This window comes from Balaenoptera physalus, assembly GCF_965194825.1.
Source record: "Balaenoptera physalus genome assembly, chromosome: 3".
Classification (NCBI taxonomy): Eukaryota; Metazoa; Chordata; class Mammalia; order Artiodactyla; family Balaenopteridae; genus Balaenoptera; species Balaenoptera physalus.
This window is the reverse complement of record NC_138890.1, coordinates 129921512-129949288: the sequence shown is the minus strand read 5'-3', so window position 1 is coordinate 129949288 and position 27777 is coordinate 129921512. Positions and strand designations below refer to the sequence as shown.

The 27777-nt window shown below is 41.0% G+C and overlaps 1 protein-coding gene across 2 annotated transcripts in view; it reads right to left on the bottom strand.

The window, feature by feature from the left end:
• Positions 1-21597, bottom strand: part of DEPDC1B (DEP domain containing 1B) — a 252342-nt gene extending 230745 nt beyond the window's left edge. For both annotated transcript variants that reach the window (XM_082457291.1, XM_082457292.1), the window contains exons 1-2: positions 21469-21597; positions 11033-11298 (exon numbers count right to left, since the gene is read on the bottom strand). In XM_082457291.1, coding sequence (XP_082313417.1) covers positions 11033-11298; positions 21469-21516 — 314 coding nt within the window. In that variant the 5' untranslated portion in view covers positions 21517-21597. The remainder of the gene's footprint in view (positions 1-11032; positions 11299-21468) is intronic.
• Positions 21598-27777: the final 6180 nt, after the last annotated feature.

Below are 27777 nucleotides of genomic sequence, written 5' to 3'. Positions count from 1 at the left end.
GTGCGGAGAAAAGGGAACCCTCTTGCACTGTTGGTGGGAATGTAAAGTGATACAGCCACTATGGAGAACAGTACGGAGGTTCCTTAAGAAACTGAAAATAGAACTACCATATGACCCAGCAATCCCACTACAGGGCATATACCCAGAGAAAACCATAATTCAAAAAGACACATGCACCCCAATGTTCATTGCAGCACTATTTACAATAGCCAAATCCTGGAAGCAACCTAAATGCCCACTGACAGACGAATGGATAAAGAAGATGTGGTACATATATACAATGGAATATGACTCAGCCATAAAAAGGAACGAAATTGGGTCATTTGTAGAGACGTGGATGTATCTAGAGACTGTCATACAGAGTGAAGTAAGTCAGAAAGAGAAAAACAAATATCGTATATTAACGCATATACGTGGAACCTAAAATAATGGTACAGATGAACCAGTTTGCAGGGCAGAAATTGAGACACAGATGTAGAGAACAAATGTATGGACACCAAGGGGGGAAAGCGGGGGGGGGGGGGGGCGGTGATGAATTGAGAGATTGGGATTGACACGTATACACTAATATGTATAAAATGGATAACAAATAAGAACCTGCTGTATAAAAAAATAAATAAAATTCAAAACTTCAAAAAAATAAAATACACACTAAAAAAAGAAAAAAAAAAGCACAACACAACACAATCTGCGGTTGGTTGAGTCTGCAAATGTGCAGATACAGAGAGCAAAAATAAAAGTTATACTCGGATTTTTGACGGTGCAGGGGGTCGGCGCTCCTAACCCCTGCATTGTTCAAGGGTCAACTATATTTTGTTTCAAGGTCAACAGTATTTGAGAACTACCCCTGTTCAATCTACCTTCTCTGGCCTAAAGAGCTTTCTCTCCATCTGAAATGGGAGCATTCAGTAAGCCAAGTTCCTTTGATTTTTCTGAATTCCATTGCCCCATTCCCTACTAATGATGCATCATTCTCTATTAATGATAATAACCAGGTATCATAAATTCATAGGAAAGAAAGCTGGGTAAGGATTAAAGAAAAAAAAGAATTTCAAGAGCAAATTGGTGAAGACCAAGTGGATAAAACAAACAAATATAAAGGGAAGGATAAAGTAACCTGATAGGGAACGTGTAACTATGACCACAAATGAAAGACCAAGATAGATAAATCACAAGTTTGAAATTTTCACAAGTTAATCACCAAAAAGCCTAAGAAAGGATGTTACAAAACAAAAGTTTATCAGTTACCAGGAGTTGCCTTTTCTGAGTGACGGCAATCTACTTCAACCTTCTATTTAACGCACCATACTGGCATCTTTTACATCCAAAGACAGCAGTTACAATGCAACCTCAGTTAGAATCAGTTAGACTAAACAGCCCAGTACAGAACTTTCAGCCCCCCGCCATGTGTAGCCATTATTCTTAGTAGACTCCATTCCTGTGCCTCAGGGATCCTGAGCTCCATCTCCTTTTCTCTGATTGCTACAGGCCAATCTGATCTGGTGCTTAGCTCTCAGGCAGTCCCAATACACACAGAAATTGTGGCACTACTTCCTAGGCCCAAAAAGCTGCCCCAGTTTTGCAACCTCTATAGGCATTGCTTGTTATATCAGTCTGAGTTCTCGGTTGCAGAAACCAGTTCTGGCTAATTTAACCAGAAAGGAGGTTTGAAGATATCCTAGTAGGTCACAAAATCAATAGGAGAGCTGGAAAACCAGGATCAGAAAGTTAAAAAAAAAAAAAAAAAAGCTGGGACAAAAGGAAGCCCCACAGCACACACAGCAGGAACCACAAGCGACAGGCTAGTGTGAAAGCCACTGCTGGCACCAGGGCTGCTTGTCCTTGCTCCTGCAGGCCACCACTGCTATCGCAACAAACTCTAAGCTGTCCAAAGTCCTAGGTAGGAACATACCAACAGCCAAGGGTAGGACGTGTACCTGCACCGTAACTGCTCAGGGGCAGGGAGAGATCGTCTCATCTGCCTAGGCTTCCACTGGGGGGGGGCCCTGCTTCCCACCAAGGCTCACACAAACAAGGGATCCCACAAACTAGAAAAGGAGTCTAGAAGGCGTGGCAGCAAATAAAAGCCAAACATCTACTATATATTTTTTTTTCTTTTTTTTTTTGACTGAGTTGGGTCTTCACTGCTGCGCATGGGCTTTCTCTAGTTGTGGCGAGTGGGGGCTGCTCTTCGTGGCAGTGCGCGGGCTTCTCATTGCAGTGGCTTCTCTTGTTGCGGAGCACGGGCTCTAGGCACACAGGCTTCAGTAGTTGCAGCACGCGGGCTCAGTAGTTACGGCACACGGGCCCTAGAGCACACAGGCTTCAGTAGTTGTCGCGCGTGGGCTCAGTAGTTGTGGCGCACGGGCTTAGTTGCTCCGCAGCATGTGGGATCTTCCCGGACCAGAGATCAAACCCATGTCCCCTGCACTGGCAGGCGGATTCTTAACCACCGCGCCACCAGGGAAGTCCCCTCTACTATATATTTTTCCATCATTATCCCACAGCTATGACACTGTGACCTGGACATTCATTCTTGACCCTTGTGGGAGGTATGGGGACAGAGACTCTGAGACACTCACCCAGCTCCAGCTCCGGAGGCTCCAAACTCCTTGAGACATTAAATAGGAACAAAGTCATTCCGAAGATTTAAACACCCACTAAACACTGTAGATGTGTCTGAAGAACTGCAAGGTATTATGGATTGACAGTCGCCTTGAAAAAGACTTGAGTTACATTCCAGGCCTCAATAAAAGAAAATGCCAAACATCAACAAAGATTCTAAATGAAAATAGCTATTTCAGACTAATGAATATACATTTAAAAAATGTCAGACTTCAGGCAAACCTGAAGGCCTATGGAGCAGTTAGGGTCTAGCCTGGAATTTGGCTATAAAATGTGGGCCCTTCCTTCTTTGTCAGCCCCATGGCTGGCATTCTCATCCAGGCAACATCACCCCCGCCAGTTACCTTAAAAACCTCACCAGTTTCACTGCCTTAAAAATCTATTCTAGGCTTCCCTGGTGGTGCAGTGGTTAAGAATCCGCCTGCCAATGCAGGGGACACGGGTTCAAGCCCTGCTCCAGGAAGATCCCACATGCCGCGGAGCAACTAAGCCCGTGCGCCACAAATACTGAGCCTGTGCTCTAGAGCCCGCGCCCCTACAGCCCGTGCTCCGCAACAAGAGAAGCCACTGCAATGAGAAGCCCACACACCACAACGAAGAGTAGCCCCCGCTCACTGCAACTAGAGAAAGCCTGTGCGCAGCAACAAAGGCCAACGCAGCCAAAAATAAATAGATAAATTCATTTAAAAAAAAATTATAAAAAAAAAAAAAAATCTATTCTAGGACTTCCCTGGTGGCACAGTGGTTAAGAATCCACCTGCCAATGCAGGGGACACGGGTTCGAGACCTGGTCCGGGAAGATCCCGCATGCCGTGGAGCAACTAAGCCCATGCGCCACAACTACTGAGCCTGCACTCTAGAGCCCGAGAGCCACAACTACTGAAGCCTGCGTGCCACAACTACTGAAGCCCGCGCACCCAGAGCCCGTGCTCTGCAACAAGAGAAGCTACCATTGCCACAACTAGAGAAAGCCCACACACAGCAACAAAGACCCAACACAGCCAAAAAAAAAATCTATTCTACTACTACTATTCAATTAACTCTATTCTATTCCTTTTTCTTTTCTTTTTTTTTTTGGCCACATGGCGTGGCATGTGGGATCTTGGTTCCCTGACCAGAGATAGAACCCATGCCCCCCCGCAGTGGAAGCACAGAGCCTTAACCACTGGACCACCAGGGAAGTCCAATTAACTTTATTCTAGAACACAGACTTCATTCCTACTCAAAACACGGACCTTGGCTGCCTTTTCCTTTTACATAAATGTCAACTCCATAGCCAGGTATTTAAGAAACACCACCAAATTTAGCCCTATGACTTCCTGACCTAAAACTTCTTCTCCAGCCAGGTTAGTCTCCTCCCTCTTCTCCCAGTGAAGCTGACTTAGGTATATCTGACTGAGAGCCGTGGTCCTGTCACCTGAAATATGCTCCCCCTTCCCATCCCATCTGATCATCCAGACCCTATCCCATTCTCAGGACCCAGACGGACGTCCTCCACCTCCCTCCTCCAGGAGATCTCACAAAACTCCAGTCCACACCGACTGGGTCACAAACACAATTCCTGCACTGACCAAGACAGACAACATTACCATGATACAGTCTGGTATGATGTAGTGAAGTGGTGGGAAGGGCGGCAACAGGGGGGAATTTGCTCCAATTAAAGACCTGCAGGTTCACAATTTTTTAGGATGCTGTGTTACAAGCTAATAACATTAGGTGCCTGTGGGGAAGGGAACTGGGTGGAGAGTTTGTTTTTTCTCTACTCTAGTCAGTTCCATATTTATTTATTCCAGGTCTATTATCACACTGTTTAGCCCTATGGCATTTTAGTTTCTGATAAAGCAAAAGGTCTCGTTGCCCAAGATTTTTTTGGCTACTTTTGTGCCTTCTCTCTTCCGGATGAATTTTTATTACTGTCGACTGAAAAAAATGGACGACCTAAAACTTCAGAATCATGTATTATTTGGCGAACTTTCTCAGGACTTCAAGCCTGGAAGGCAGCCTCTCATATAGCTCTGAGAAACTTCTCTGAAGAGGTAAGGGGAGAGCCAAGATATATAGGAGTTTGGTAACGAAGTCCAGATAGTGGGAACATCAAAAGATTAATTAAAGAAAACCACAAATCTCAAGTTAATTAACTTAGTGCTTTTATATGCATGGGAAGATGCAAGAGCCTGGGCTCACTGAAATCATCCCTTTGACATGCACCTTAGCTACCTGGGGCCAGTATCCTGTGCTCTCCCATCCTGAGTCCCCTCGGGGTGCAACGTTGGGGGTGGCTGCAGTGGCTGATCCCTTGATGGCTGCAACATCCTTTGTTTACTGATAATGGCAGGCAGCATTCTTAGTCCACAGTATCCAGAAGCAAGTGGGGTACTGGTATGGAGCAGAGGTGCCTAAAAGAACTCATCTTATCATTGTAAACTTCCAAACAATACAATGTATTGATTATTCTTTTACTGGAATGATTTTAAAAATTGAAAATAAAAGCAATATGTATTCAATGTGTAAAATTAAGAAGAGATAAAATAATCTATGCTGTCTTTAAGCCCTCTATCCAGAAATAACTACTGTTAACATTGTGACTTTTCTATATTTTTTTTGCTTAAGCCTTTACATGGGAAAAAGTAAGAATAAACTATTTTCTATCCTGCTCTCCCCCCTCTACCCCCCACTCTATTTCTATTATGCATCTGAAAGTTATTTAGCTTCTTCTCATCCAGGACTAACTAGCATTTAAGGTATAAAAAAAACAACACAACTTGAGAATAAAGAATAAAAATAAGAAAGCTTCAATGCAAGTTCAAGGCCTGAACCCCACCTGGGGGAGCAAGGTAGAAGAGAAATTTTTATTGTATATACTCTTTTGTACTTTGTAAATTTTGAAACACATGAATGTATTACCTTCACAAAATACACAAAATTGAAAAACAAAAATGAGAAAAAAATTTCAATGATTAAAAACACAATGCCACTTAAACAAAACAGCTGTGTCAACCCAAGGACTGCCAGTGTAGTACCTCTAAGCTTTTGTTACAGGTTCATTTTGGTTAATTAATTCAATACTGCCTTGGTTCTGCTACATATCTTTTTTATATATGCATACTGTCTCTCAAAAGAGATTACAAAATTAGGGAGGAAAAGAATGTTACATTTCTTTCTTATCTTCTTCATCGCCTGGGACTTGAAAAACACCTATGATAAGTACTCAATATTTGGAACCATAAAAGTTTAGAATGGAAAAAGACCTTAAAGAGCTAGTCCAGCCCTGTCATTTTATAGATGAAAAAAACTGATGCATAGGAAATGTACAAAATTTATCCAACTATCACAGGATAAAAACTCAGGACTTGAGGAAATGAATAAAAACAAAAGAAAAACAAAACTCACAATCACAATTTTAAGCTTTACTATAAAAACAGAAGGTGTCCACTAGAGGGAGCCAATAGTCCATTAACTTGAAGAAGTTCCTATTGGCCCCTTCAAAAGACCTATAGGGTAATAATAAAGACTTTTTCCCAAAAAAAAAAAAGACTTTTTCCCAGAGCCACAGGAAATGACTAAAGGGCCATATACCTCAATCAATGTAAATTCGGATTTCTTTCACTAGAGGTACAAATAGAGACTTTTCAAATCTCCAGCATTAAAAAAATGTTATTAGCATCTAGTAAAATTGATTCTTTTTTCTTTTGTGTGTGTGTGTGTGTACTGCTCTATCAATTTTAACACACATATACACTTTGTAAAACCACCATCACAATCAGCAAACAGAACAGTTCAATTATTCACAAAAAACCTCCCTCCTGCTCTGACTTAGTCACACCTCCCACTGCACTGGATACGCACAGAAGCGTTCCATATAGATGTTCAGTGTTTATCCATTCACCCATAGGAACATTTGAATTAACAGAGCTGCTATAAATATTCACATACGGAAGGGTAAGCTGGGACGAAGTGAGATGATAGCATTGACATATATACACTACCAAATGTAAAATAGATAGCTAGTGGGAAGCAGCCGCATAGCACAGGGAGATCAGCTCGGTGCTTTGTGACCACCTAGAGGGGTGGGATAGGGAGGATGGGAGGGAGACGCAAGAGGGAGGGGATATGGGCTTATATGTATACATATAGCTGTTCACTTTGTTATACAGCAGAAACTAACACAACATTGTAAAGCAATTATACTCCAATAAAGATGTTAAAAAAAAAAATTCACATACAAGTTTTTGTGTGAACATAAGTTTTCATTTCTCCAGGGTAAATGCCAAGGAGCAGGAATACGCAGTCATATATAAGTACATGTTTAACTTTAAAATAGACTGCCAAACTGTTTTCCAAAGTGACTACCAATCTAGGCTTCCCTCCATCAATGGAGGAGATTTCCAATTGCTCTGCATCCTCTCTTGATTTTGGCATTATTAGTATTCTTATTTTAGCCATTCTACTAGATATGTAGTGGTATCTCACCATGGTTTTAATTTGTATTTCCCTAGTGCTGATGATGTTAAACATCTTTTCAAGTGCTTATTTGCTGTCTGTATATCTTTGATGAGCATCTTCATATCTTTGATGAAGTGTCTTTTCAAATCTATTATTTGTTGAGTTGTTTGTTTTCTTACAGTTGAGTTTTGTGAATTCTTTATATATTCTTGATACCAGTTCACTGTCATATATGCAGTTTACAAATATTTTCTCCCCAACATTCGCTTGTCCTCTCATCCTCTTAATAGTGCGTTTCACACAGCAAAAGTTTTTAATTTTGATGAAGTCCAATTTATCATGTTTTTTCTTTTATAAATCATGCTTTTGGTGTCATGTCTAAAATCTCCTTGCCTAACCCCAGGGCATAAAGATTTTCTCCTGTTTTTCTAAAATTTTTTTAGTTTTACATTGAATTCTATGAATTTCTGTATTAAAAAAATTAGGTTTAGGTTGAGGTTCATTTTTTTGCATGTAGATGAATAGATGTCCAACTGTCCCAACATTGTATGCGTTGATGGTATATTGGTAAGCATAGCTGCCTTCCAATTGTTCCACCATCATTTGCCGAAAAGACTAATTTTTTTCCTTTAAGTTACCTTTACATCTTCGTCAAAAATCAACTGGCCATGTTTGTGTATGTTTCTGGACTCTGTTCTGTTCCACTGACCCAAGCGTCCATCCAGCCCTTCACCAACACCAGTCTTCATTACTGTGATTTTATAGAGTAAGTCTTAAAACTGGGTAGCACGACTCCTGCTTTTTAAATAAAGAACAGTGAAAGTCACGTTCAAGAAAGCTGACAAAATCTACATAACAAATTTTAGGTTCAAATTAAACATTTTGGAAATAAGCCAGAAAAAAGCAAATATGAGGGAAAAGACAGAAAGAAAAGGAGAGAGAAATGAAGTAGAAGAAAAAGAAAAGGGGAAAGAAGTGGGAACATGCCAGTCATACACATTAAGTGGTATAAACAGAGAAAGAAAAAGAGAAGGAAAGAAAAAAAGGAACATGAAGAAGTAGGAAAATAAAAAGAAAATGGTTCCCTGCACATTAGATCACAAGCACTACACCCGAGCCAGTGAATTTCTATCTGTAAGCCATGAACACCTTGGTTACAACTGCATACCAGAGCTAGCATCAGTAGTAAGAACAGGGCAAGGGCCCGGTGGCGGCTCCAGACCAAGGACCCATCCTGCTACAGATCTAAAATAGGCCAAACACTTTCCTCATTTAATAGTCCAAAACAAGCAATGATCATAATGCACACTTCTATTTCTATATAACCCACTTCATTAGGTTTAAATAATCTTATGTAACTGTCTGTTCCCATACATAAATGGGCCGATTCAATGATCACCATGGAATTTACTGATGTTTTGTTTAGAGGTTTCAAAGAGACAACTGTCTAGTTCTCTGAGGATGAACTATCCACCCTGTCTACCGTACGGGGTTGTCACGAAGATCAAATGAGATCATAAAGAATTGCTTCATAAACTGAAATTTCTTATAAAAATACAAGGTAGTGTCACTGGTTCTCTTCATCCAAAGTCTGGGGCCACGAAGCTTTGTAAGACACAGATGACAGCATATGGCTCGACTATGAGGACCCTTTAGTGAAATCTAAAATTGTCTCCTCTGGCAGCCAGTCCAGCTCTCTTTCTAGTCACCCACGTTACTAACAGCAAAGAGCGGTTCAGTAAATAGCTCTGGGCCCGTCTCTGCAAAATCTCCTCTGTTAGGGACATTCAGATATTAGGATCTTACTTTCCTTTCTTACACACAAAAATTCACTATTTCCCCCTACTTTCTATACTTAACTCTTGGATTCTTGAAAAATAAAATCATAGTTAACAAATGTAAATGCAGTCACACAGCAAATATGACATGTTTTTAAACTAAAAATAAGATTTGACACATTCCAAAATAAAAGCTTCACTCATCATTTCTGTTATAAAATTCTCCTGTGGTGTGTGTGGTGTGTATGTAATTTCTGTCTTTAAAAAATACTCTTAAGAGTCTTTATATTTCATGTTGCTTTCTCTAACTATGCCTTTCTGTAATTCACAGACCCAGGAAACCACCTATCCCCTGCTATATTTATGTAAGTGTTTAAGCTGATTATGTTTACCTTACCTCCTTTATTTGAGAAGACAGCTGATCACTTAATATGTATTACATAGTACTTAATACATCACTGGAATTCTGTGAATATATGAACGTGTGTTGACTACACTAAATATTTCTTGTTTATGATTCTGTTTACTCATTCAGTCATTAGTTTATTTAATAAGCTAGTCAACCTCATGCCGTGGCAATGGAGGCAGTCTGACACGCCACAAGAACACAGGCTTCAGAGATAGAGACCTCAGTTTAAATCCTGACTCTTACTACTACTTGAGTGACTTTGGACAAGTCAGTAACTTTGGCCTCATTAATTTCCTAATCTTTAAGATCAAGATAATACCACCAACATCTACAGGTGCTGAGTTCAATGACGACTATGCAATGAGTCTGGCACATCACCAGTGGTGTTGGTATCAGTTCCTTTCTTAGACCTTAGAACTAATGTCTAAGAAAGTTCTAAGTAAGAATTTAGTAAGATGCTGTACATCTGAAACTAATATAATATTGTAAATCAACTTATACTTCAATTAAAAAAACATAGGCAATTTAAAAAAAAAAAAAGAATCCCCAATGAAGTATGGCATGTGGAACCAAGGATAGAGTTTCCACTGCCTGATACTAATAAGCACTATGGTCTCAGAACAGGCTAAAATCACCCAAGATTCTAATTAAAAGTTGGATCAGCAAGCCAGAAGTAACTGCCAAATGGAGAGACAATTAATTGCCCAGCTGACAATCTTGACATCTAGAAGAGGGAGACTGCTGATGAAATTCCGTGATGAAGTTAGATCCTAGACATACGAAGTTGTCTGGCCTTCGCCTTGGTCTGGTGACCACCCTCACCTTGCTCTGTGGCCTTTCTCAGCTCCTAGTCCCCAAAGGACCAAAGAAATGACTCAGGTAGGAGACAGTCACGTTTTCTCTGCTCAAACCCAGCTGTCCCAGTGACCCCAAAATGCCTCACTGAATGTGCTGTAAGAGCATTCCTTATTCTTCTGTTGCAGTAAAAGGCAGCAAATATCTTCGTTTCTTCATTTAATACCTCCCAGGTTCTTAGTACTTTGGTAGCCCTCTCTGTAGATAGCTCAACAATTCCTCTTTTCTGGACTCGTGTGACTTCATTCCTCTTTAGTATTCTCCCATTCCCTGAATCCTAGGCAGGTCTCCTCCACCTCCAGCAATAGAACAGTCTAGCATGCAGTGAGGACAGAAGTGTCAGCAGAGAGACATCCTTGCCCTCAGATTATTGGGTGGTAGTAAGTGAGCAACCATAAAACAGCACTAAAACATGAGCAAAAATGTTTCGGGAAAAGCAGACACGCACTGCAGGGTTAATCTAAGACATCGGGCAATTCTAGTACAACTCTTCATTATAGGCCTGAGCTTTGCTTAAAGATCAGACGCCTCTGCCACTAACTCCCTGAACACACACCTTCACACTGCTCAGAAAAGTGCAAGCCAGAACTACTGTTTCACCCTTTCAGGTTCCCCAGGAGAGGTACTAAGCTACTATAGCCATCCTCCCAGTGTGCAAAAGGCACAAAAAGGCTTCCTTACTGAAAAGCCACTGCAACAAAAGACTACTTAAGGGGTGCTCTATGAAGAAAAGAGCACCAAGAGAAACTGCAATCAATTTTACTGTAGCAGCAGATTCAGTTCTCCACCCAACAAATCACAAGTAGAAGCATCACGCCCACGGACAAGTAAGTTCTTTCACATGAGGAAGTTTCAATAGACTGACCAGATCCACTGGTCCTCCCCAAACTCCTCCCCTTCGGAGCTGACTTGTTGCCATTACCTGTACAAGTGACGGTTGTCTTCAAAGTCTTCCTGGCCCCATTTTCCCTTGATGTCTTCAATAACGTGATTCTTCAGGAATTTTTTTAGCAGCTGGACCGTCTGTTTGCGGGTCACTTCGGGACCAAAGTTTTGGCTGCGCCTCAACAGCTCGTGTAGCCAATCCACAGCTTCGGCCGCCGTGAAGCAACGTTCATAACTTTTGAAACGACAGCGATGTTTCCGTAACGGCATCTTGGTGCGAAAAAGCTCAACTGTTTCATTCCACTAGGGGCAAAAAGAGAGGAATGCATTTAGTGATCGATTGAGTTTTTTACAAGGTTATTACATCCCAAATATTTAAGACAATGAATGCAGTTTTTCCATAAAAGACTGCCTTAAGGGGACTTCCCTGGTAGCGCAATGGTTAAGAATCCGCCTGCCAATGCAGGGGACACAGGTTCGAGCCCTGGTCGGGGAAGATCCCACATGCCATGGAGCAACTAAGCCCATGCACCACAACTACTGAGCCCGCGCTCTAGAGCCCACAAGCCACAACTACTGAATCCCGCACGCCTAGAGCCCGTGCTCCGCAACGAGAAGCCACCGCAACGAAAAGCCCGCGCATCGCAACGAAGAGTAGCCCCCTCTCGCCGCAACCAGAGGAAGCCCATGTGCAGCAACGAAGACCCAACACAGCCAAAAATAAATAAATTTTTTTTAAAAATAAAAATAAATAAAGACTGCCTTAATAACAGATGGAGCCTTGAAATTTTTTTTTATTTACAACTTTTACATGCTAAAGAGAAAGTAACTTTTACAAATGCATTTATTCATGCAATAAATATTTACTGGAGATGTTGCCATCAAGTTGTCCAATGATGTGAACTTAACGGATTTTTTACATTAATGAGAAACATATGAACAAAAATAATGGTAAAACTGAGCTGAATATGCATAATTCACTTCTTAGAGCCCTATGTTTAATATGAGTTTACCTCATTCAGCAAGTATTTACTGTTTGTTACACGAAAGGCACTGTATGGGGAGAGGAAAAGGGAGATGCATAAAATACAGTGCCTGGTGTCAAAGCATGTTTAAAAATTCTGCAGAATATTTTCCTATTTAAAAAAAATCTACCTGGTCTGGGAAGATCCCACATGCCGTGGAGCAACTAAGCCCGTGTGCCACAACTCCTGAGCCTGCGCTCTAGAGCCCATGAGCCACAACTACTGAGCCTGCATGCCACAACTACTGAAGCCCTCACGCCTAGAGCCCGTGCTCCACAACAAGAGAAGCCACCGCAATGAGAAGCCCGTGCACCGCAACGAAGAGTAGCCCCCGCTTGCTGCAACCAGAGAAAGCCCACGCACAGCAACCAAGACCCAATACAGCCAAAAATAAGTAAATTAATTAATTTTTAAAAAAATCTAGACATCCAAGCCATCATCGGCCATCCCTAAATTAAATGAAATGTTCACATATGGTGTTCTTCCTGCATAATTACTCCAACATTTTCTTAGGACCCTCGTCTTCCCACCATTCCTCCTAAAAGTCCCAAAAACTCAGAGTCTTATTCTCATAACCATTCTCTCTCCTCTCATGCTCCTCTTTCAAGTCTATCACTTTACAGACTCTGAACCTTATTTTTCACCTACCTTCCTACTGAAATCAGCTCTTCTGATTTCACCTTTTTCTTTCAGTGATAGTTCTGACCTCAGCATATTCTTTTTATTTTGCCCAACACTGGTTCCTTGTCTTCTCTTCCAACCAGGCCTCTTCTTCCAGGTTTCTCTTCATATGCTCTACAGCCCAATCACCTCTGCACCTGTTGTCCCATTTCTCTTCTCCCTTTGATGGCTAACTTTCTCAGCCACATTAATCATCCCTGAGTATACAACACCAGGTGCTTCAAGGGCCCAGGTAGGGTCTGTGCAAGCAGGCACCCTGGATGTGCAGCACCATGCTCAACAAACACACAGTTGGTACTCAACAAGCAAACGCCTAACTGGTCTTTCACTTTCCTTATTTTTTTTTTTAACTACCCCCTAACTTCATGCAACTTAATTCTACTCTGACTCCCAGTCATGTCTTTCTCCTGGCCAAACTCAAACATCTTTTTGTCCTATGCATATCAATCTTTCTACTTCATTTGACACTACTATAAGCCATGCTCCAAATTAAGTTGGTCCAGATTTAAACTTTTTTTTTTAACTTTCTTAAAACCACATACAAAAACAATACAAGCTGTAGAGTAAGATAACCTATAACCAGAATTTCTAAAACAAAACAAAAAATTCAAATCAAGAAAGGACAGACACTCCACAGAAAAATGGAAAAACACTTAAACAGGCACTTCACATAAAAGAATCTCCAAATTTACCATAACATATGCAGATATTCAATCTCATTAATTAGCAGTGAAATGCGAAAGAAATCTATAATGCAATACCACTACATGCCTACAGAATGGCTAAAATGAAAAAGACAGGCAATACTAAGTGTTATCAAGGGAACGTGGAACAACTGGAAATTATATGCACACTGTATAACCCCGCAATTCCATTCTTAAGTATATATGCCACAGAAATATGTTCACCAAAAGCCACCCTGTTCATAATAGCACTATCTTAATAGACAAAAACAACCCAAATATCCATCAACATAAGAACAGATAAACAAATTGATTTAGTCATGCAATGGAATGCTGCACAGCAATGAGAATGAACTATTGCTACATGCAATAACATAGATGAATAACATAGATAAAATATAATTGATATAAGAAGGCCAGATATGAAAAGTACTATATGATTGTATTTACATAAAGTTTAAAAGCAGACAAAAGCTAATCCATGGTATTAGAAATCAAAGTAGTGGTTAATATGTATGGAGGTAGAGACTGGGAGGGGCAGAGGGACATCTGGGCTGCTGGTAATGTCATATTTCTTGATCTGGTCATTGGCTAAATAGGGCGCTCACATTGTAAAAATGCACTGAGTTGTATACCTATAATTTGTGTGCTTTTCCGTACACGTTATGCAGAATAAAGGGCTAAAAACAAAACATACATATATATACACACACACACATATGCTCATATATTAAAATCCTCCTTGAGAGCAATCCACAATTTTAAATTACCAACCTGAAAGTTGATAAATATGAACTAGCTGATTGTACTGGTACACTGAATGCGGAAGAGATTAAGAAGGGTAGCCGAAGAAGAAACAGAGTGGATGAAAGAGGGACTTGAATGTAAACAGAGGAGAAGCAGGGCAAACTGGCTAGAATGAAATAATGAACAGCAGAAAGAGAGCCCAGGAAGAGCCCATGAACGTTGATTTAAGTTCACTCTCTGCCCACCTCCCTCACCAGGTTACTGTGACGTCTCATGAGATCATGCTTACGAAAGCCCTCTGTGAAAGATAAGGCATTCCTCAAGCGTAAGGATAATATATAAAATTCCCAGGATAATCTCTTAAAACAAATTACAGGTTCAATCTATTCTGGAGCTAGAAGAAAACTGTGGGGCAAAATCAAGATCCAAAGAGGACAGGCAAGTCGGCACATGTCACTCAGGTATTTAGCCTCATAATAAAATCTGGAAACCTGCTCTATGCTCTGCTTCTCGAGTGGTCATGTCATTATAACAAGAACCTATGAACTTCAACATAGCTTTAAACAATTTCCACATTTTTTTTTTAAAGGAACTCTATTTATTTATTTATTTATTTATTTATTTATTTATTTATTTATTTATTTATTTATTTATGGCTGTGTTGGGTCTTCGTTTCTGTGTGAGGGCTTTCTCTAGTTGTGGCAAGTGGGGGCCATTCTTCACTGCGGTGTGCGGGCCTCTCACTATCACGGCCTCTCTTGTTGCGGAGCACAGGCTCCAGATGCACAGGCTCAGTAGTTGTGGCTCACGGGCCTAGTTGCTCCGCGGCATGTGGGATCTTCCCAGACCAGGGCTCGAACCTGTGTCCCCTGAATTGGCAGGCAGATTCTCAGCCACTGCGCCACCAGGGAAGCCCCCATTTCCACATATTTTTAAACATTGGTTGTTTGGGTCTTTTTTTCAGTTCTCTGCTGACACCAAGCTTGCATTTCAGTCCTGATTAATATATGTTGGGAGATGGGGAGGCAAGAAGAGTTAATAAAAAAGAGTTTTATTTATTTTAGGTTGATTGATAAACTTAATGCATAGTACTTTATGCATTACTTAATAAAACAATGAAGATATGGCTCTCTGGGACCCAATATTTCAAAATATAAGTAAATATGCCTGTATTTGACTCAAGCTGGTTAGCAGTTCCTCTACTGTCACTTTAATTACAGAATAATGCACACTGTAACAAATTAAATGCAGAAATATATACAAAAGAGTCTGCCCTGTCTCTCTCCAATCCCACATATCCATTAATCATACACACACATATATAGAATCCTTCCCTTTGTATGTATGTATTGTTTATTATCACTGTCGCTGTTTGCTTCCTTTTTGAAGAAATGAGATCAACCATATTGTACATATTATCCTACAACTTGCTTTTGCATTAAACATACCAGGATATCTTTGTGTCAGTACCTATAGATATAGCCCGTTTTATGAATGAATGAGTTCAATAATTTATTCAACCATTTTCCAACTAATGGGCATGAAGCTGCTTCCAGTTTGCTGTTTCACAAGTATATCCTTGTTTACATAACCTAACGTATCAATCCTTTTATTTATTTATTTTTGATAGAACAGATTTCTAAAGGGTATCAGCTTATTTAAACCAGTTGTAGCAATTCACACTCCCACCAATGCTGTATGAGCCTACTGCCTTATCTCTGGCCATTCCTAGATATTATCATTCTTGTGTCTGCCAATCTATATACAAGAAATGGTATCTTTATATTTTGTTTGTGTTTTCCTGCCTTTATCTTCAGTCATTTTTATTTCTTCATTTGAGACTTGCCATTTTTCTTCTGGGTTGTCTTTCTCTATCTTTCACTTAATTTTAAGAACTGTTTAAATCTAGAATTTGAATCTAAGTGCATAGAAGTCAGGAAAGTTACTCTATTTTGCTCAGTTCAGTATCCCCACAACTGAGGACAGTGCCTGACATACAGTACATGTATTTAATAAGTATGTATTGAATGACTATAAATAGGGAATATTAATCCTTTTTCAAATATATTAGAAATGTTTTCTCCTGACTTATCAATTTGTTTATTTGGTGTCTAGCTATATAAAGGTTTCGCTGATGATTATATTGTTTTAAGAAAACAAATATATCTTCTTATCTTTATAGCTTCAGGGTTTACTCCCTCAATTAGGAAAGTTTCCCTATCCTGAGATATTAAAAATATTTATCAAATTTTTCTTTTAATATTTTACAGGGATTTTAATATTTGAATCTTCAACTGAAATTTTTTATGGTGGGAGGGAGGAGATCTCCAACTTTATTTTCTCCCAAATGGAGAGTTAATTATGCTACCCTTCTCTCACTAAACTGAAATAGTAAGCTACCTTACATACTACCTTTCTTGATTGTTTCTTTCTTTCTTTTTTTAATAGACAGCTATGAAAGAACTTTGAAATTGTTTATGTTTTACTTTATTTTTTTTAAAACTTTTTAACTTTTTATTTTGGTATTTTTTGTTTTTTTAATTAATTTTTATTTATTTATTTATTTTGGCTGCATTGGGTCTTCGTTGTTGCACACGGGCTTTCTCTAGTTGTGGCGAGCAGGGGCTACTCTTTGTTGCGGTGAGTGGGCTTCTCATTGTGGTGACTTCTCTTGTTGCGGAGCACAGGCTCTAGGTGCATGGGCTTCAGTAGTTGTGGCACACAGGCTCAGTAGCTGTGGCTCATGAGCTCTAGAGCGCAGGCTCAGTAGTTGTGGCACACGGGCTTAGTTGCTCCACGGCATGTGGTATCTTCCCGGACCAGGGCTCAAACCCAGGCTCGCCTGCACTGGCAGGCGAATTCTTAACCACTGCGCCACCAGGGAAGTCCTTGATTCTGTTTCTGAACTCTTTTTTTTTTTAATCCCACTGAGCTATTTGTCTATTCCTGAACAATACTACACTGGTGTGATTACAGTCTATTAATACTAAATTTAAATTTCTGGTAGGTCAAATCACCTATACTCATCTTTTTTAAAACCTTTTAATTCCTCCACTTTTACTCTTCTGTATGAGCTTTCTACTCAATGCATCCCCACACAGGGGGAAAAAAATCTATTCGGATTCTGATTGGTTTTTTAGCTAATCTGGTGATAGCTAGTTTTCATTTTACACTAGAAATTTTCTAAGAAGACATCCTTATCAAAGACTCATATCTCTTTTCTAGAAAAATTCATAAAAAGAATTTTGAATTTATTTATTTTGATTTTTAATAGCATTTAACATTAGGATATTTACTCAATCCATGAGACACTTTAGATTTTCAAAACCTAGCAAGGACTGTGATCTCTGCTCCCACGTATTTCCAAATATATAATTCAGTGGTTATTTGGCTACTCTGCCAAGAAGGAAAAAGTTGTCTTTAAAATAACTCACTATCCTCAGTAACATTTAGAAAGAAAATATCCTTCGTCAACAAAGAACTAGATAGAGCTTGAGAATGTGATTGTTTCAATGACATATTACGAGAGAATCTTAATAGCAAAGGGGACAAAACAGGTTTGTTTTGTGATTAAAAAACATTTTTTGTTTATTTCAAACCCCTAGTTTAAGGCATAAAGAATCATACAACTGGGGCTTCCCTGGTGGCGCAGTGGTTAAGAATCCACCTGCCAATGCAGGGAACACGGGTTCAAGCCCTGGTCCGGGAAGATCCCACATGCCGCGGAGCAACTAAGCCCATGCTCCACAACTACTGAGCCTGAGCTCTAGAGCCCGCAAGCCACAACTGCCGAGCCCACATGCCACAACTACTGAAGCCCGCGTGCCTAGAGCCCGTGCTCTGCAACAAGAGAATGAGAAGCCCGCACACTGCAAGGAAGAGTAGCTCCCACTAGCCGCAACTAGAGAAAGCTGGCATGCAGCAACAAAGACTCAACACAGCCAAAGATAAAAATAAATAAAAATAAATAAATTTATATTAAAAAAATCATACAACTGTTTTTGCTTAACAACATGACAAATACTGAGTGTTGAAATGTGCTTCCTATTCTTTTCTCTTGAATATTTATTCCATTCCTTTACTTCTTAATATCAAAAATATTATGATAGTAGTGCTATAATATAGCACCTGGCCAGGGACTTCAGAGGCAAACAAACGCTAGATCTAGATGTACTTGCCACATACTGGCAGTGTGAACTTGATCAAGTCAGTTCACCCCTTTACGCCTCAATAAAACGAGGGAATTGGACTAGATAATCTTTAGAGTCCATTCAAACTCTCAGATTCAGTGATGGCTGTCTAAGTCTTTTAAAGTTCACTAGTTGCATCAGAAGATATAGACAACTCAGAATTAAGTTCAAAGAAAGTATCAGTAGATTTAAGCAGTTTTCAGAAAAAGCAATTTTCTTTCTCATTATTTCTTTTTTTTTTTAAACTTATTTATTTATTTATTTTTGGCTGTGTTGGGTCTTCATTGCTGTGCATGGGCTTTCTCTAGTTGCGGTGAGCGGGGGCTACTCTTCGTTGCAGTGCGAGGGCTTCTCATTGTCGTGGTTTCTCTTGTTGCAGAGCACGGGCTCTAGGCATGCGGGCTTCAGTAGTTGTGGCATGTGGGCTCAGTAGTTGTGGCTCGCGGGCTCTAGAGCTCAGGCTCAGTAGTTGTGGCACACGGGCTTAACTGCTCCATGGCATGTGGGATCTTTCCGGGCCAGGGCTCGAACCCATGTCCCCTGCATTGGCAGGCAGATTCTTAACCACTGCACCACCAGGGAAGCCCTCTCATTATTTCTTTTTAACTAATGAACTATTTAATATGTGGGTTAAAATGAAAGCTATTTCAGTGAAGATGAATAAGTTGCTAATTAGCTTCCATATTCACCATGAATTGACTTACAGAGTCTGTCATTTTATTTTGGGCATAGAAATTTACCTAGTCCATAAAATGCTATTTTCAGATAAGACTTTGGTGTCTTAGAAAATGGAGCTGTACATGGTTTGAGAAAGTATAGTGAGCTATGAAAGGAGGAAGTAAACGCCTGCTCTTTGTGTACCAATAGGTTTTTCCCAAGCTTTTCCTGATGATTAGGTTGAGGATGATGTTGGGAGAAGATGGAAATGCTAAGTTGGGAGCCAGGGAGGAAAGGCGAGCTGAGGCAGGTAAATAAAGAGAGGACTAATCACAAACTTTATGATTTAACTGATGAAAGCTGTAAAGCACAACTGAATTATGCTCAGGGAAACAGAGATTTTACAATGAGGGGAAAGTACCTGTAAAGACTACAGAGATCACTGATAAATCAGTAATACTCACTTAAAAAAAAAATGGCTATTGTTTTCTGTGTTTTCAAAAATCTTAGTTTACGATCAAGATTCTCAAATAGAATAAAGTTGAGAGGACTTCCCTGGTGGCGCAGTGGTTAAGAATCCGCCTGCCAATGCAGGTGATATGGGTTCGAGCCCTGGTCTGGGAAGATCCCACATGCCACGGAGCAACTAAGCCCATGTGACACAACTACTGAGCCTGCGCTCTAGAGCCCGTGAGCCACAACTACTGATCCCACGTGCCACAACTACTGAAGCCCGCGTTCCTAGAGCCAGTGCTCCGCAACAAGAGAAGCCGTCGCAATGAGAAGCCCACGCACCGCAATGAAGAGTAGCCCCTGCTCACCGCAACTAGAGAAAGCCCGCGTGGCAACGAAGACCCAACGCAGCCAAAAATAAATAAATAACATAAACAAATTTATAAAAAAAAAAAAAAGAATAAAGTTGAGAACTGAATTGACTACCTAGGAAATTCTGGTGATATTTAGGTATTTTCATTAATTATTCACATAATTTAATTTCCTACTTAACTTGATCAGTCTTGGCTAAATCTGACTTGAATATCACTTCTTGGGGACTGAAGACTTCTGAAGAACAGGGTACTTTTCTTTGTAAATTCCTTTGATAATATTTTAATGTGACTCAGAATCAAGAATGCCTTTCACATAGGCGCTCTGCATCTCTAAAAAGTGGTACTTCACACAATTCTGTGAATGAGATTAAAAAACAGTTCCAATTATCATGTAATTTATTTTTTTAGTCTAAAGCTGGAAGAATGAGAACTGGTTACCCCAAGATCCAGAGTCTCTCTCTATTTCCCCTGCATTAGTGCTGTGAATAAACTGGCAGTAGGGGAGTGTTATTTTCCCTCCACAAAGAATAGTAAAGTTTTTGAAAGTCCCTGATAAAGCACAACCTGTATGTCATCCTTAAAGATGGACCTACCAATAGCCTTGACCCCAGATGGTTTCAAGTGGTAGAGGCAATTGTGAAGTGGAAGCAGATATGAAAAGAGGTTTTTTAAAATCCTATTTGTTCCCTGCTACCAGCATCCCTACCTCTTAGAGGCAGGTCCAAAGGAAAACCTAAATTTATATGTGTTGAATTTTTTTTCAATGAATGAATCATTATGGGTGTCTGTAGTGCATTGTTTGCAAAGATGAGTACAGTAACTCCTTCCATCCTGTTCTCATCTTTTCCTGGATATCCCTTGGGGTGCATAGAACAATGAGCCTAATTCCCAAGTTAGCTGTGGCCAGAAGTGTTGACAGGCCAAGGGGAGCAGTCCTTTCCTCCCAAATCACCTTTAAGCTTTCATAGAAAGTTGTCTAAAACTTGCTCTAGACATTACCAAATTATCGCCACTTACTCCATTATGAAATCGCTAAAATCACTTGCTCCAGGTCACAAAGAAATCAAGTACGCCTTAGAACTCTGATTACCAAAGCTCTTCTCCCAGGAAAACACGCAGCACCCTGGACCAGGGTCTGCAAAGGCTCTTTCAAACCATAAGTCCGGGCCCACCCTCCTCATTTAGGTCGGTGCTCACAGAAAAAGAAACGTCAGGAGCCGGAAACGGTGTCAGGGCGATCCACCTCTGTTCTGGGCACCGTTAGAAAGAACCTCAAGTGTCACCACAAGTGACACTCGGGACAGAGACACGCTCCAGGCGGCGGGTGGCCCTAAAGTTACGGACTGGGGCGTTGGATTCCGGAGGACAGGAGAGGGGAGAGGGGTGTCACCCTGGTCTTCCGGGCGCTTTAAACAGGGAGGCGCCGTTGATTGGCGAGAACCCAGCCAACGTCTCGGGATCGAAGCTGCGCCCACCCTGGACGGGCTGGGCCCCAGGCCCGGTTAGCCTTTGAGCGTCGTCCAGAATACCGCCGCCCGACCCGAAACACGTCCCGCCTCCAGACCCGGGCCCGGCCTGCCCTGGAGAAGCGAGGACTGACGAATACGCGGTCGGCACTCAGGCCGGGGCCTCGCTTCGTCCGGATCCCCGCATGCACACTCACCAGCTTGGTGGCCCGGTATGGCCCCGGCCCCACGATGCGGTGCTCCATGGCCCGCACGCAGCGGCGGCCGCGGCCACACCAGCGCAGATCCCGGAGAGTCCGAGGCGCCGCAGTTTGAATCCCGAGCCCACGCGCTGCAGGCGCTGATTGGGCGGTGCGGCGGCACGTGACGGGAACTGCGGGGCGGGGCCGCCGGGGCCCCAGGGAGGGGGCGGTGGGCGTCTCCTCCGAGACCTCCTGCTGCGGAGCGGCAATGGGCTCACAACCACCAGGGGCAGAGTCCGCCGCCCACCCTCGCCCACCCCGCGCACACGCTAGCAGTCTCCGCAGAAGGGTCGATGAACGTGTGTAATTCAGTGACCGAAAGCCGGTTGGACTGGAGAGGCAAATCCCTGTCCGCCCTTCCAAGTGCACCGTGAACCTGGTGGTGCGGCGAAGTTTGGGAGAAGTGGGTAGTGAAAGGAAGCGAGGGGACAGCCTCTTCAAGTGGAGGGACTTGTAAAAACTAGATAAGAGCCCTTGGCCACAGGGAGTGTCGACAGCGTGTAAGAACAATAAAGAGCTGGAAAAGAGCCCCATTCAGCTTCCTGTGTTGTTCTTTTGGTAGAGTAGTCTTCCCCTGGAATTTGAGTTCTTTGTTTTTTGGATCTGACTGAAATTTTCAGTCTTATGCCACAGGGCTCTGAGTGCATTTTGCTGCTCAGAATTGTCCCCCTAGGAATTGATGGTTTACAAATTGATTTGCAATTGTTCAAAGGGATAAATGAGGTCACCACTCTATGCCTACAAGTTCAAAGTTCAAATCTCCTCACCTCAGCGACCATTCAGGATGAGATATCATAGGTAAGAGATAAGTAAAGGATCAGATTCTCACCCTTTGTTAATACTCTTCCTGCATTTGCTGCCCTAGATATGTATTTAGCTGCATTTTAGAAAGCCCCAAAAATTCCTGAGATGATAACATATGTATTACTTTTGTAATCAGAAAAAAGCAATAAAGATATTTTTTTACTTCCAATCCTTATCAGAACTTTTTCTTTTTTTTGGATCTCTAAACTCCGTGGAAGAAATATTGCTTGTCCTTGGCAAGGGACACCAATGGGGCACAAGAGACAGAAGGAGAAATTTCAGAGCCTTGTCCATCTGGGAATTGTCAGCACCTGCCACAGTGGTGGAACTCTGATCTGATACAAGACATCATGCCCTGCTTCCTGAACATTCTCCCAAGGGTTGGTCATGAGCCAAAGACAAGATAGTTCCTTTTTCTGGAAAGGCATATCTCCCAATGATCTACATATCAGAGGCCACAAGACAGTCTTTGTAAATGTAGTTCAAATTAGACAGCTGATCATCTACCAGTCTTTCAGCATCACATAAATCAACTTGGAAATTTCTCACCTTCTCTCTGCCCTAAAATGCCAGTGCTTTCTACCTTTCTGACCTATGTTTCAGCCACAGTGGTCCTCTTTCCATTCAAACCTCACAGTCCGCTTGGTTCCCCTGCTGGGAATGTTCTTGCCTCAGCTCTTTGCAAGGCCGTCTCCATCTCACCATTCAGGTCTCAGTTCATAATGTTGCCAACCTTAGAAGAGCCTTCCTTGACCTTCCTGTATAGAGAAGCCTGACACGCCCACCCTACTCTTGCACTGTTTTATTTCCTTCTGAGCACTTACCTGTAACTAGAATTACTTATTTTCTTCTCTTCTACTTCTACAATAATGGTTGTCAAATGAAGGGGTTCCAGCTTCTGGGAGCATTTGGGGCATTTGGGCATTGAGGTTGTTTTCTGATCTTCTAAAAGGTAGGAAGGCCAGTACTGGTATTTTGTGGGCAGGGGCCAGGGGAGCTAGATGTCTTCTGGTGCTTAAGCCAGGCCACACAACCTACAATTAGCCCATGTTCTACATGCCTTTTTATTGTCCACTGGACATTCAGGTAAGTGAATAACCTGTTTGTTATTATCTGAGCCTAGAACCTAACTCTGTTTTACATGTAAAATAAAAAGTAGTTTTGGCCGGCTAGAGTACACACTGAAGTTTCCAGGAATATGATACCCTGTCCCATTTGGGATTGTACCAAAAGTTGCTCGCCATGTCACAAGAGCATCAGTAATGGCAACGCAGCTAATGGTATTTGAGACATGTATCTGTGTCATTCTGTATCTGCAACTCTTGAATTCATGAGAATTATGCATACAGGTGCTATATACTTATTTAGTCCTTATTTCAAAATGTCAAATATAAAGGAAGAATGACAAGAATATTCAGTTGACTTTATCTTTACTTCTCTTTAATCCAAATTTATTTATTTATTTATTTATTTTTGGCTGTGTTGGGTCTTCGTTGCTGCATGCAGGCTTTCTCTAGTTGTGGCGAGCGGGGGCTACTCTTCGTTGCGGTGTGCAGGCTTCTCATTGCGGTGGCTTTTGTTGCGGAGCACAGGCTCTAGGCACGCAGGCTTCAGTAGTTGCGGCACGCAGGCTCTAGATCACAGGCTCAGTAGTTGTGGTGCACGGGCTTAGTTGCTCCGCACCATGTGGGATCTTCCTGGACCAGGGCTCAAACCCGTGTCCCCTGCATTGGCAGGCGGATTCTTAACCACTGTGCCACCAGGGAAGTCCCCCAAATTAATTTTTATAAGTAGATGCAAGTACTTGCCTATCTCATTATATCTTTCTGATGTAAGCATGCTTAGGTATTTATTTAAATTTTGAAACGAATATTGCTTTGTTATGAATTACTTCCTTTTTATTTCACCGTTATATTAAAAAAATGTTAATTTTAATTATGTGTAGGTTGGTTACCTGTGAATTTCATTTCAGCAGAATAAAGAGTATTGGCCCTGATCCAGTTGTGAACCGTTGCTCTGTCTAGACTATAAACTCCATGAGATCAAGGACCTCTTGTTTCCCACTGTACCCCAGTTCCAAAAACAGTATCTGATACATAGTAAACACTCAATAAAAAAAAATTAATATATAACTTTGTTTTAATGTAAAAATGTTTTAACTTACTCAAGTAAAATTGAAGCAGGAGGGAGATTCTACAGTTTATCCTCTGGCTTTCCATGCCTGAGCATACCATAATCTTCCTTCCAAATCCATAGGCACCGCAGTTGAATAAGCACAAAAAATGCTAGTTTATTTTTTTGTTTGATAGATTAACAACTATAAAGAATATAATGGTGCATTATTTCATTTTTCTACATTTATTTTCTATGTATTCTGTGGTATTATATAAATACATCGTAAGTTGACTCAGTTACTTTTTGGAAAGAGTTACCCACTACTTCTAAGAAATAAAGTACAATCCTTACAGTTGTAAAGCTGCTTGCAAAGCTTTGTCACATTATCTCATTTGATCCTCAGAACCATATGGATATGCAAATATGGATAATACCATCCTACTGTTGAGGAAGCTAAACTTCAGAGACTAAGTGACTTGCTTAACTAGAGAGGTTAAGTGTCCCACAGCCAGTAATTGACAGAACTTGGAACTGAACCTATACCTTCTGCTGCCAAAGCCTGTGGAGTTTGGTTTGCTTTGGTTTGATTGCTTGGTTGGTTGGTTTTTACTAATGCCTTCACAAATCAAAAAGGATAATTTCCAAATGTAAAGTAGAATTTCACATTTATATTTATGCAAAGACACATTTCAGGAGGGGGGAGAAGGATAGAAACCTTTCATAAGTTTATCCAAATGATCATTCTTAGGAATGAGTTTCATAAAAACCTGAGTAAAAAACTTGAGTTTCACAAAACACTTGAGTTCTTTTCAACCCTCTGATTATAGTTTGGCTTGTTACTATGTTTGTATTCATTGGGATTGATTGCATATGAAATACGTATTTACTCAGATTACTACCCCCCAAGAAAGTTGAACTCTCAGTTATGTCTCAGTTAAATAATTAAAATTTATTTCCACATTCACAGTGGAAGCAATTTTAATACATTGCTGTGCATACTCTTCTTGGCATATATAAGTGTAAGGCCATCAAGATCCTGTAGCAGCTTTGCCTCAGCCTCAGAACATCTTTATAAAGTGAGTATTAGCACATTGAGAATGGGCAGTTTCACCATCACCACCTGACTCGTCACTGATATTAGGAAGTTCCAAGCTATGGTGCAAGAAAGCAACATAGGCCTCAAGTATATTGTGGGGTTGGAAGCTGTATTTCTCAATCATGCCCAGTAGGGAACAGTTGGGAGTGGTGCCCTCACTCCCCAGGGGATTCCTGACTGCTACATGTAGTTCTGCTGCTGCCTGAAAGGTCTCCCAGCCGATTGGATGGGTCATTTTGAAAGAACTCCTCTGCTGAAACCCAAGTCACTCAGTTCCTACATTCAACTTGAGCCTTTCAGATTGTACTACAACTACATTCAGTTGTGTTTGTTGGCATTTAAGCCATCAAGACTGTCTATTTGCCAAGGTTCTTAGAAGTTGTAATATCTGTGACTTGATTTCCATGGCTATTGGTCTGTACTGTCACTGTTCTATTAGGAAATGTTCCCCCAGAGCTTGTATTAACCCTATTCACTAATAGGAACATCATATTCTTTGGGGTATGGGTGAAGGAGAAAGGATAAAAATATATGGAAAACATAAAACCATACTATTTCATTGAAACTGTTGAATAATATTTTTATTTCAGTATTTAAAAAATAAATGTCCCAAAGAAATAGAGAATTTGTATTCATTCATTCATTTATTCAACAAGTATGTATGAGTACCGACTATGTGCCAGGCACTGTTCCAATCACTTAAATACTGAAGTAAATAAAACAAAGTTCTCATTTCCAGAAGCTGACATCCTAGTGGGGAAAGGGATGACAAGCTAACTATAATATATAAAAATATATATAATATATCAGGTGGTAATTGGGTGCTGGGAAGAAAAGTAGAAGAAGAAAGAGAGAAGGGTGGAGGGAATGGATGCTATTTTGGCTCAGGTGGTCAGGAAAGTTCTCTCTGATGAAGTGACATTGGGTAGACAATCTGAGTGGAATAGAGGGGTAGCTGTCTAAGGGAGGACCTTCCACGCCAGTGGAGCAACAGCCCATGTGAAAGCCTGAGGTGGACACATACTTGCCACGTCCAGGGAAGACGGGAAGGAGGCCAGTGTTACTGGAATGGGGTGCGTGAAAGGGAGAGAGGAGGAGATGGGGTTGAATACAGAGTGGAAAGGAGCTTCTGAGGCCACATTATGAGCCACAGGATTTGGATTTTACTCTGAATTTGTTGCAAATGTATTAAAAAGTTTTGAGTGTGTCAAGATCTTAAATAGGATTTTTTAAGCAGCACTCTTGCCATTGTGTGGATAATGGACTGGAATGGGTGTAGGTATGGAGTGGAAGCAGGAAAACCAGTTAGGGATACTGTTGCAATACACTTGCAGGAAAAATAAATAAATTTGGTTGGTACAGTGCTTGGCACATAGTGACATTCCACAAATATTTGTTGAATGAATAAATGAATGAGCAAGTGAAACTAAGCTTCAAAACGTTATCTCGGGACTTCCGTGGTGGTGCAGTGGATAAGACTCCATGCTCCCGCTGCAGGGGGCCCGGGTTCAATCCCTGGTCCGGGAACTAGCTCCCACATGCATGCCTCAACTAAGAGTTCACATGTCACAACTGGGGAGCCCTCGTGCTACAACTAAGGAGCCCACCTGCCGCAACTAAGACCCAGATCAACCAAAAAAACCAAAAAGTTATTCATCTCCTAAAGATCGATTCATTTTATCTATAAGTGTATTTCTTATAGGTATGTACTCTACAATATAATAGCTAACTTTTATATTTTCAATTTAACCTATACAATTTGCTGCTGAACCTACTATTCTGGTAGGTCTTATTGTTAAAGGATTATCTATTCTTGCTTCTCCCTTTTGAGTCTGGTAAGATATAGGGTTGGCCAAAAAGTTTGTTTGGGTTTTTCATAAGATGTTACAGAAAAACACGAACGAACTTTTTGGCCAACCCAATACAATCCATACCCCATGCCTTGTGTTATAATCATGCACATGCAAACACACACACACACATGCACACAGACTTCCTGCCAGACTTCCTGTTTGAAGTTAGTATAAGAAAATCTTTAGCAAGGACCTAACTGAATGGTTTCTCATATTTGGACACAAGTTCGGTTTCTGGCATATCATAGCCATGCCTCTGTGTTGCTATGGCTAAGTATAATTCTCTACATCTAAGAAAGTGATACGATAGAAAAAGAAAATTTTTTTAAACGAACATTTGTCTGGACAAGGAACATAGGATTCGAGGAGGAAGATCCTAGAGACAACAATCACCAA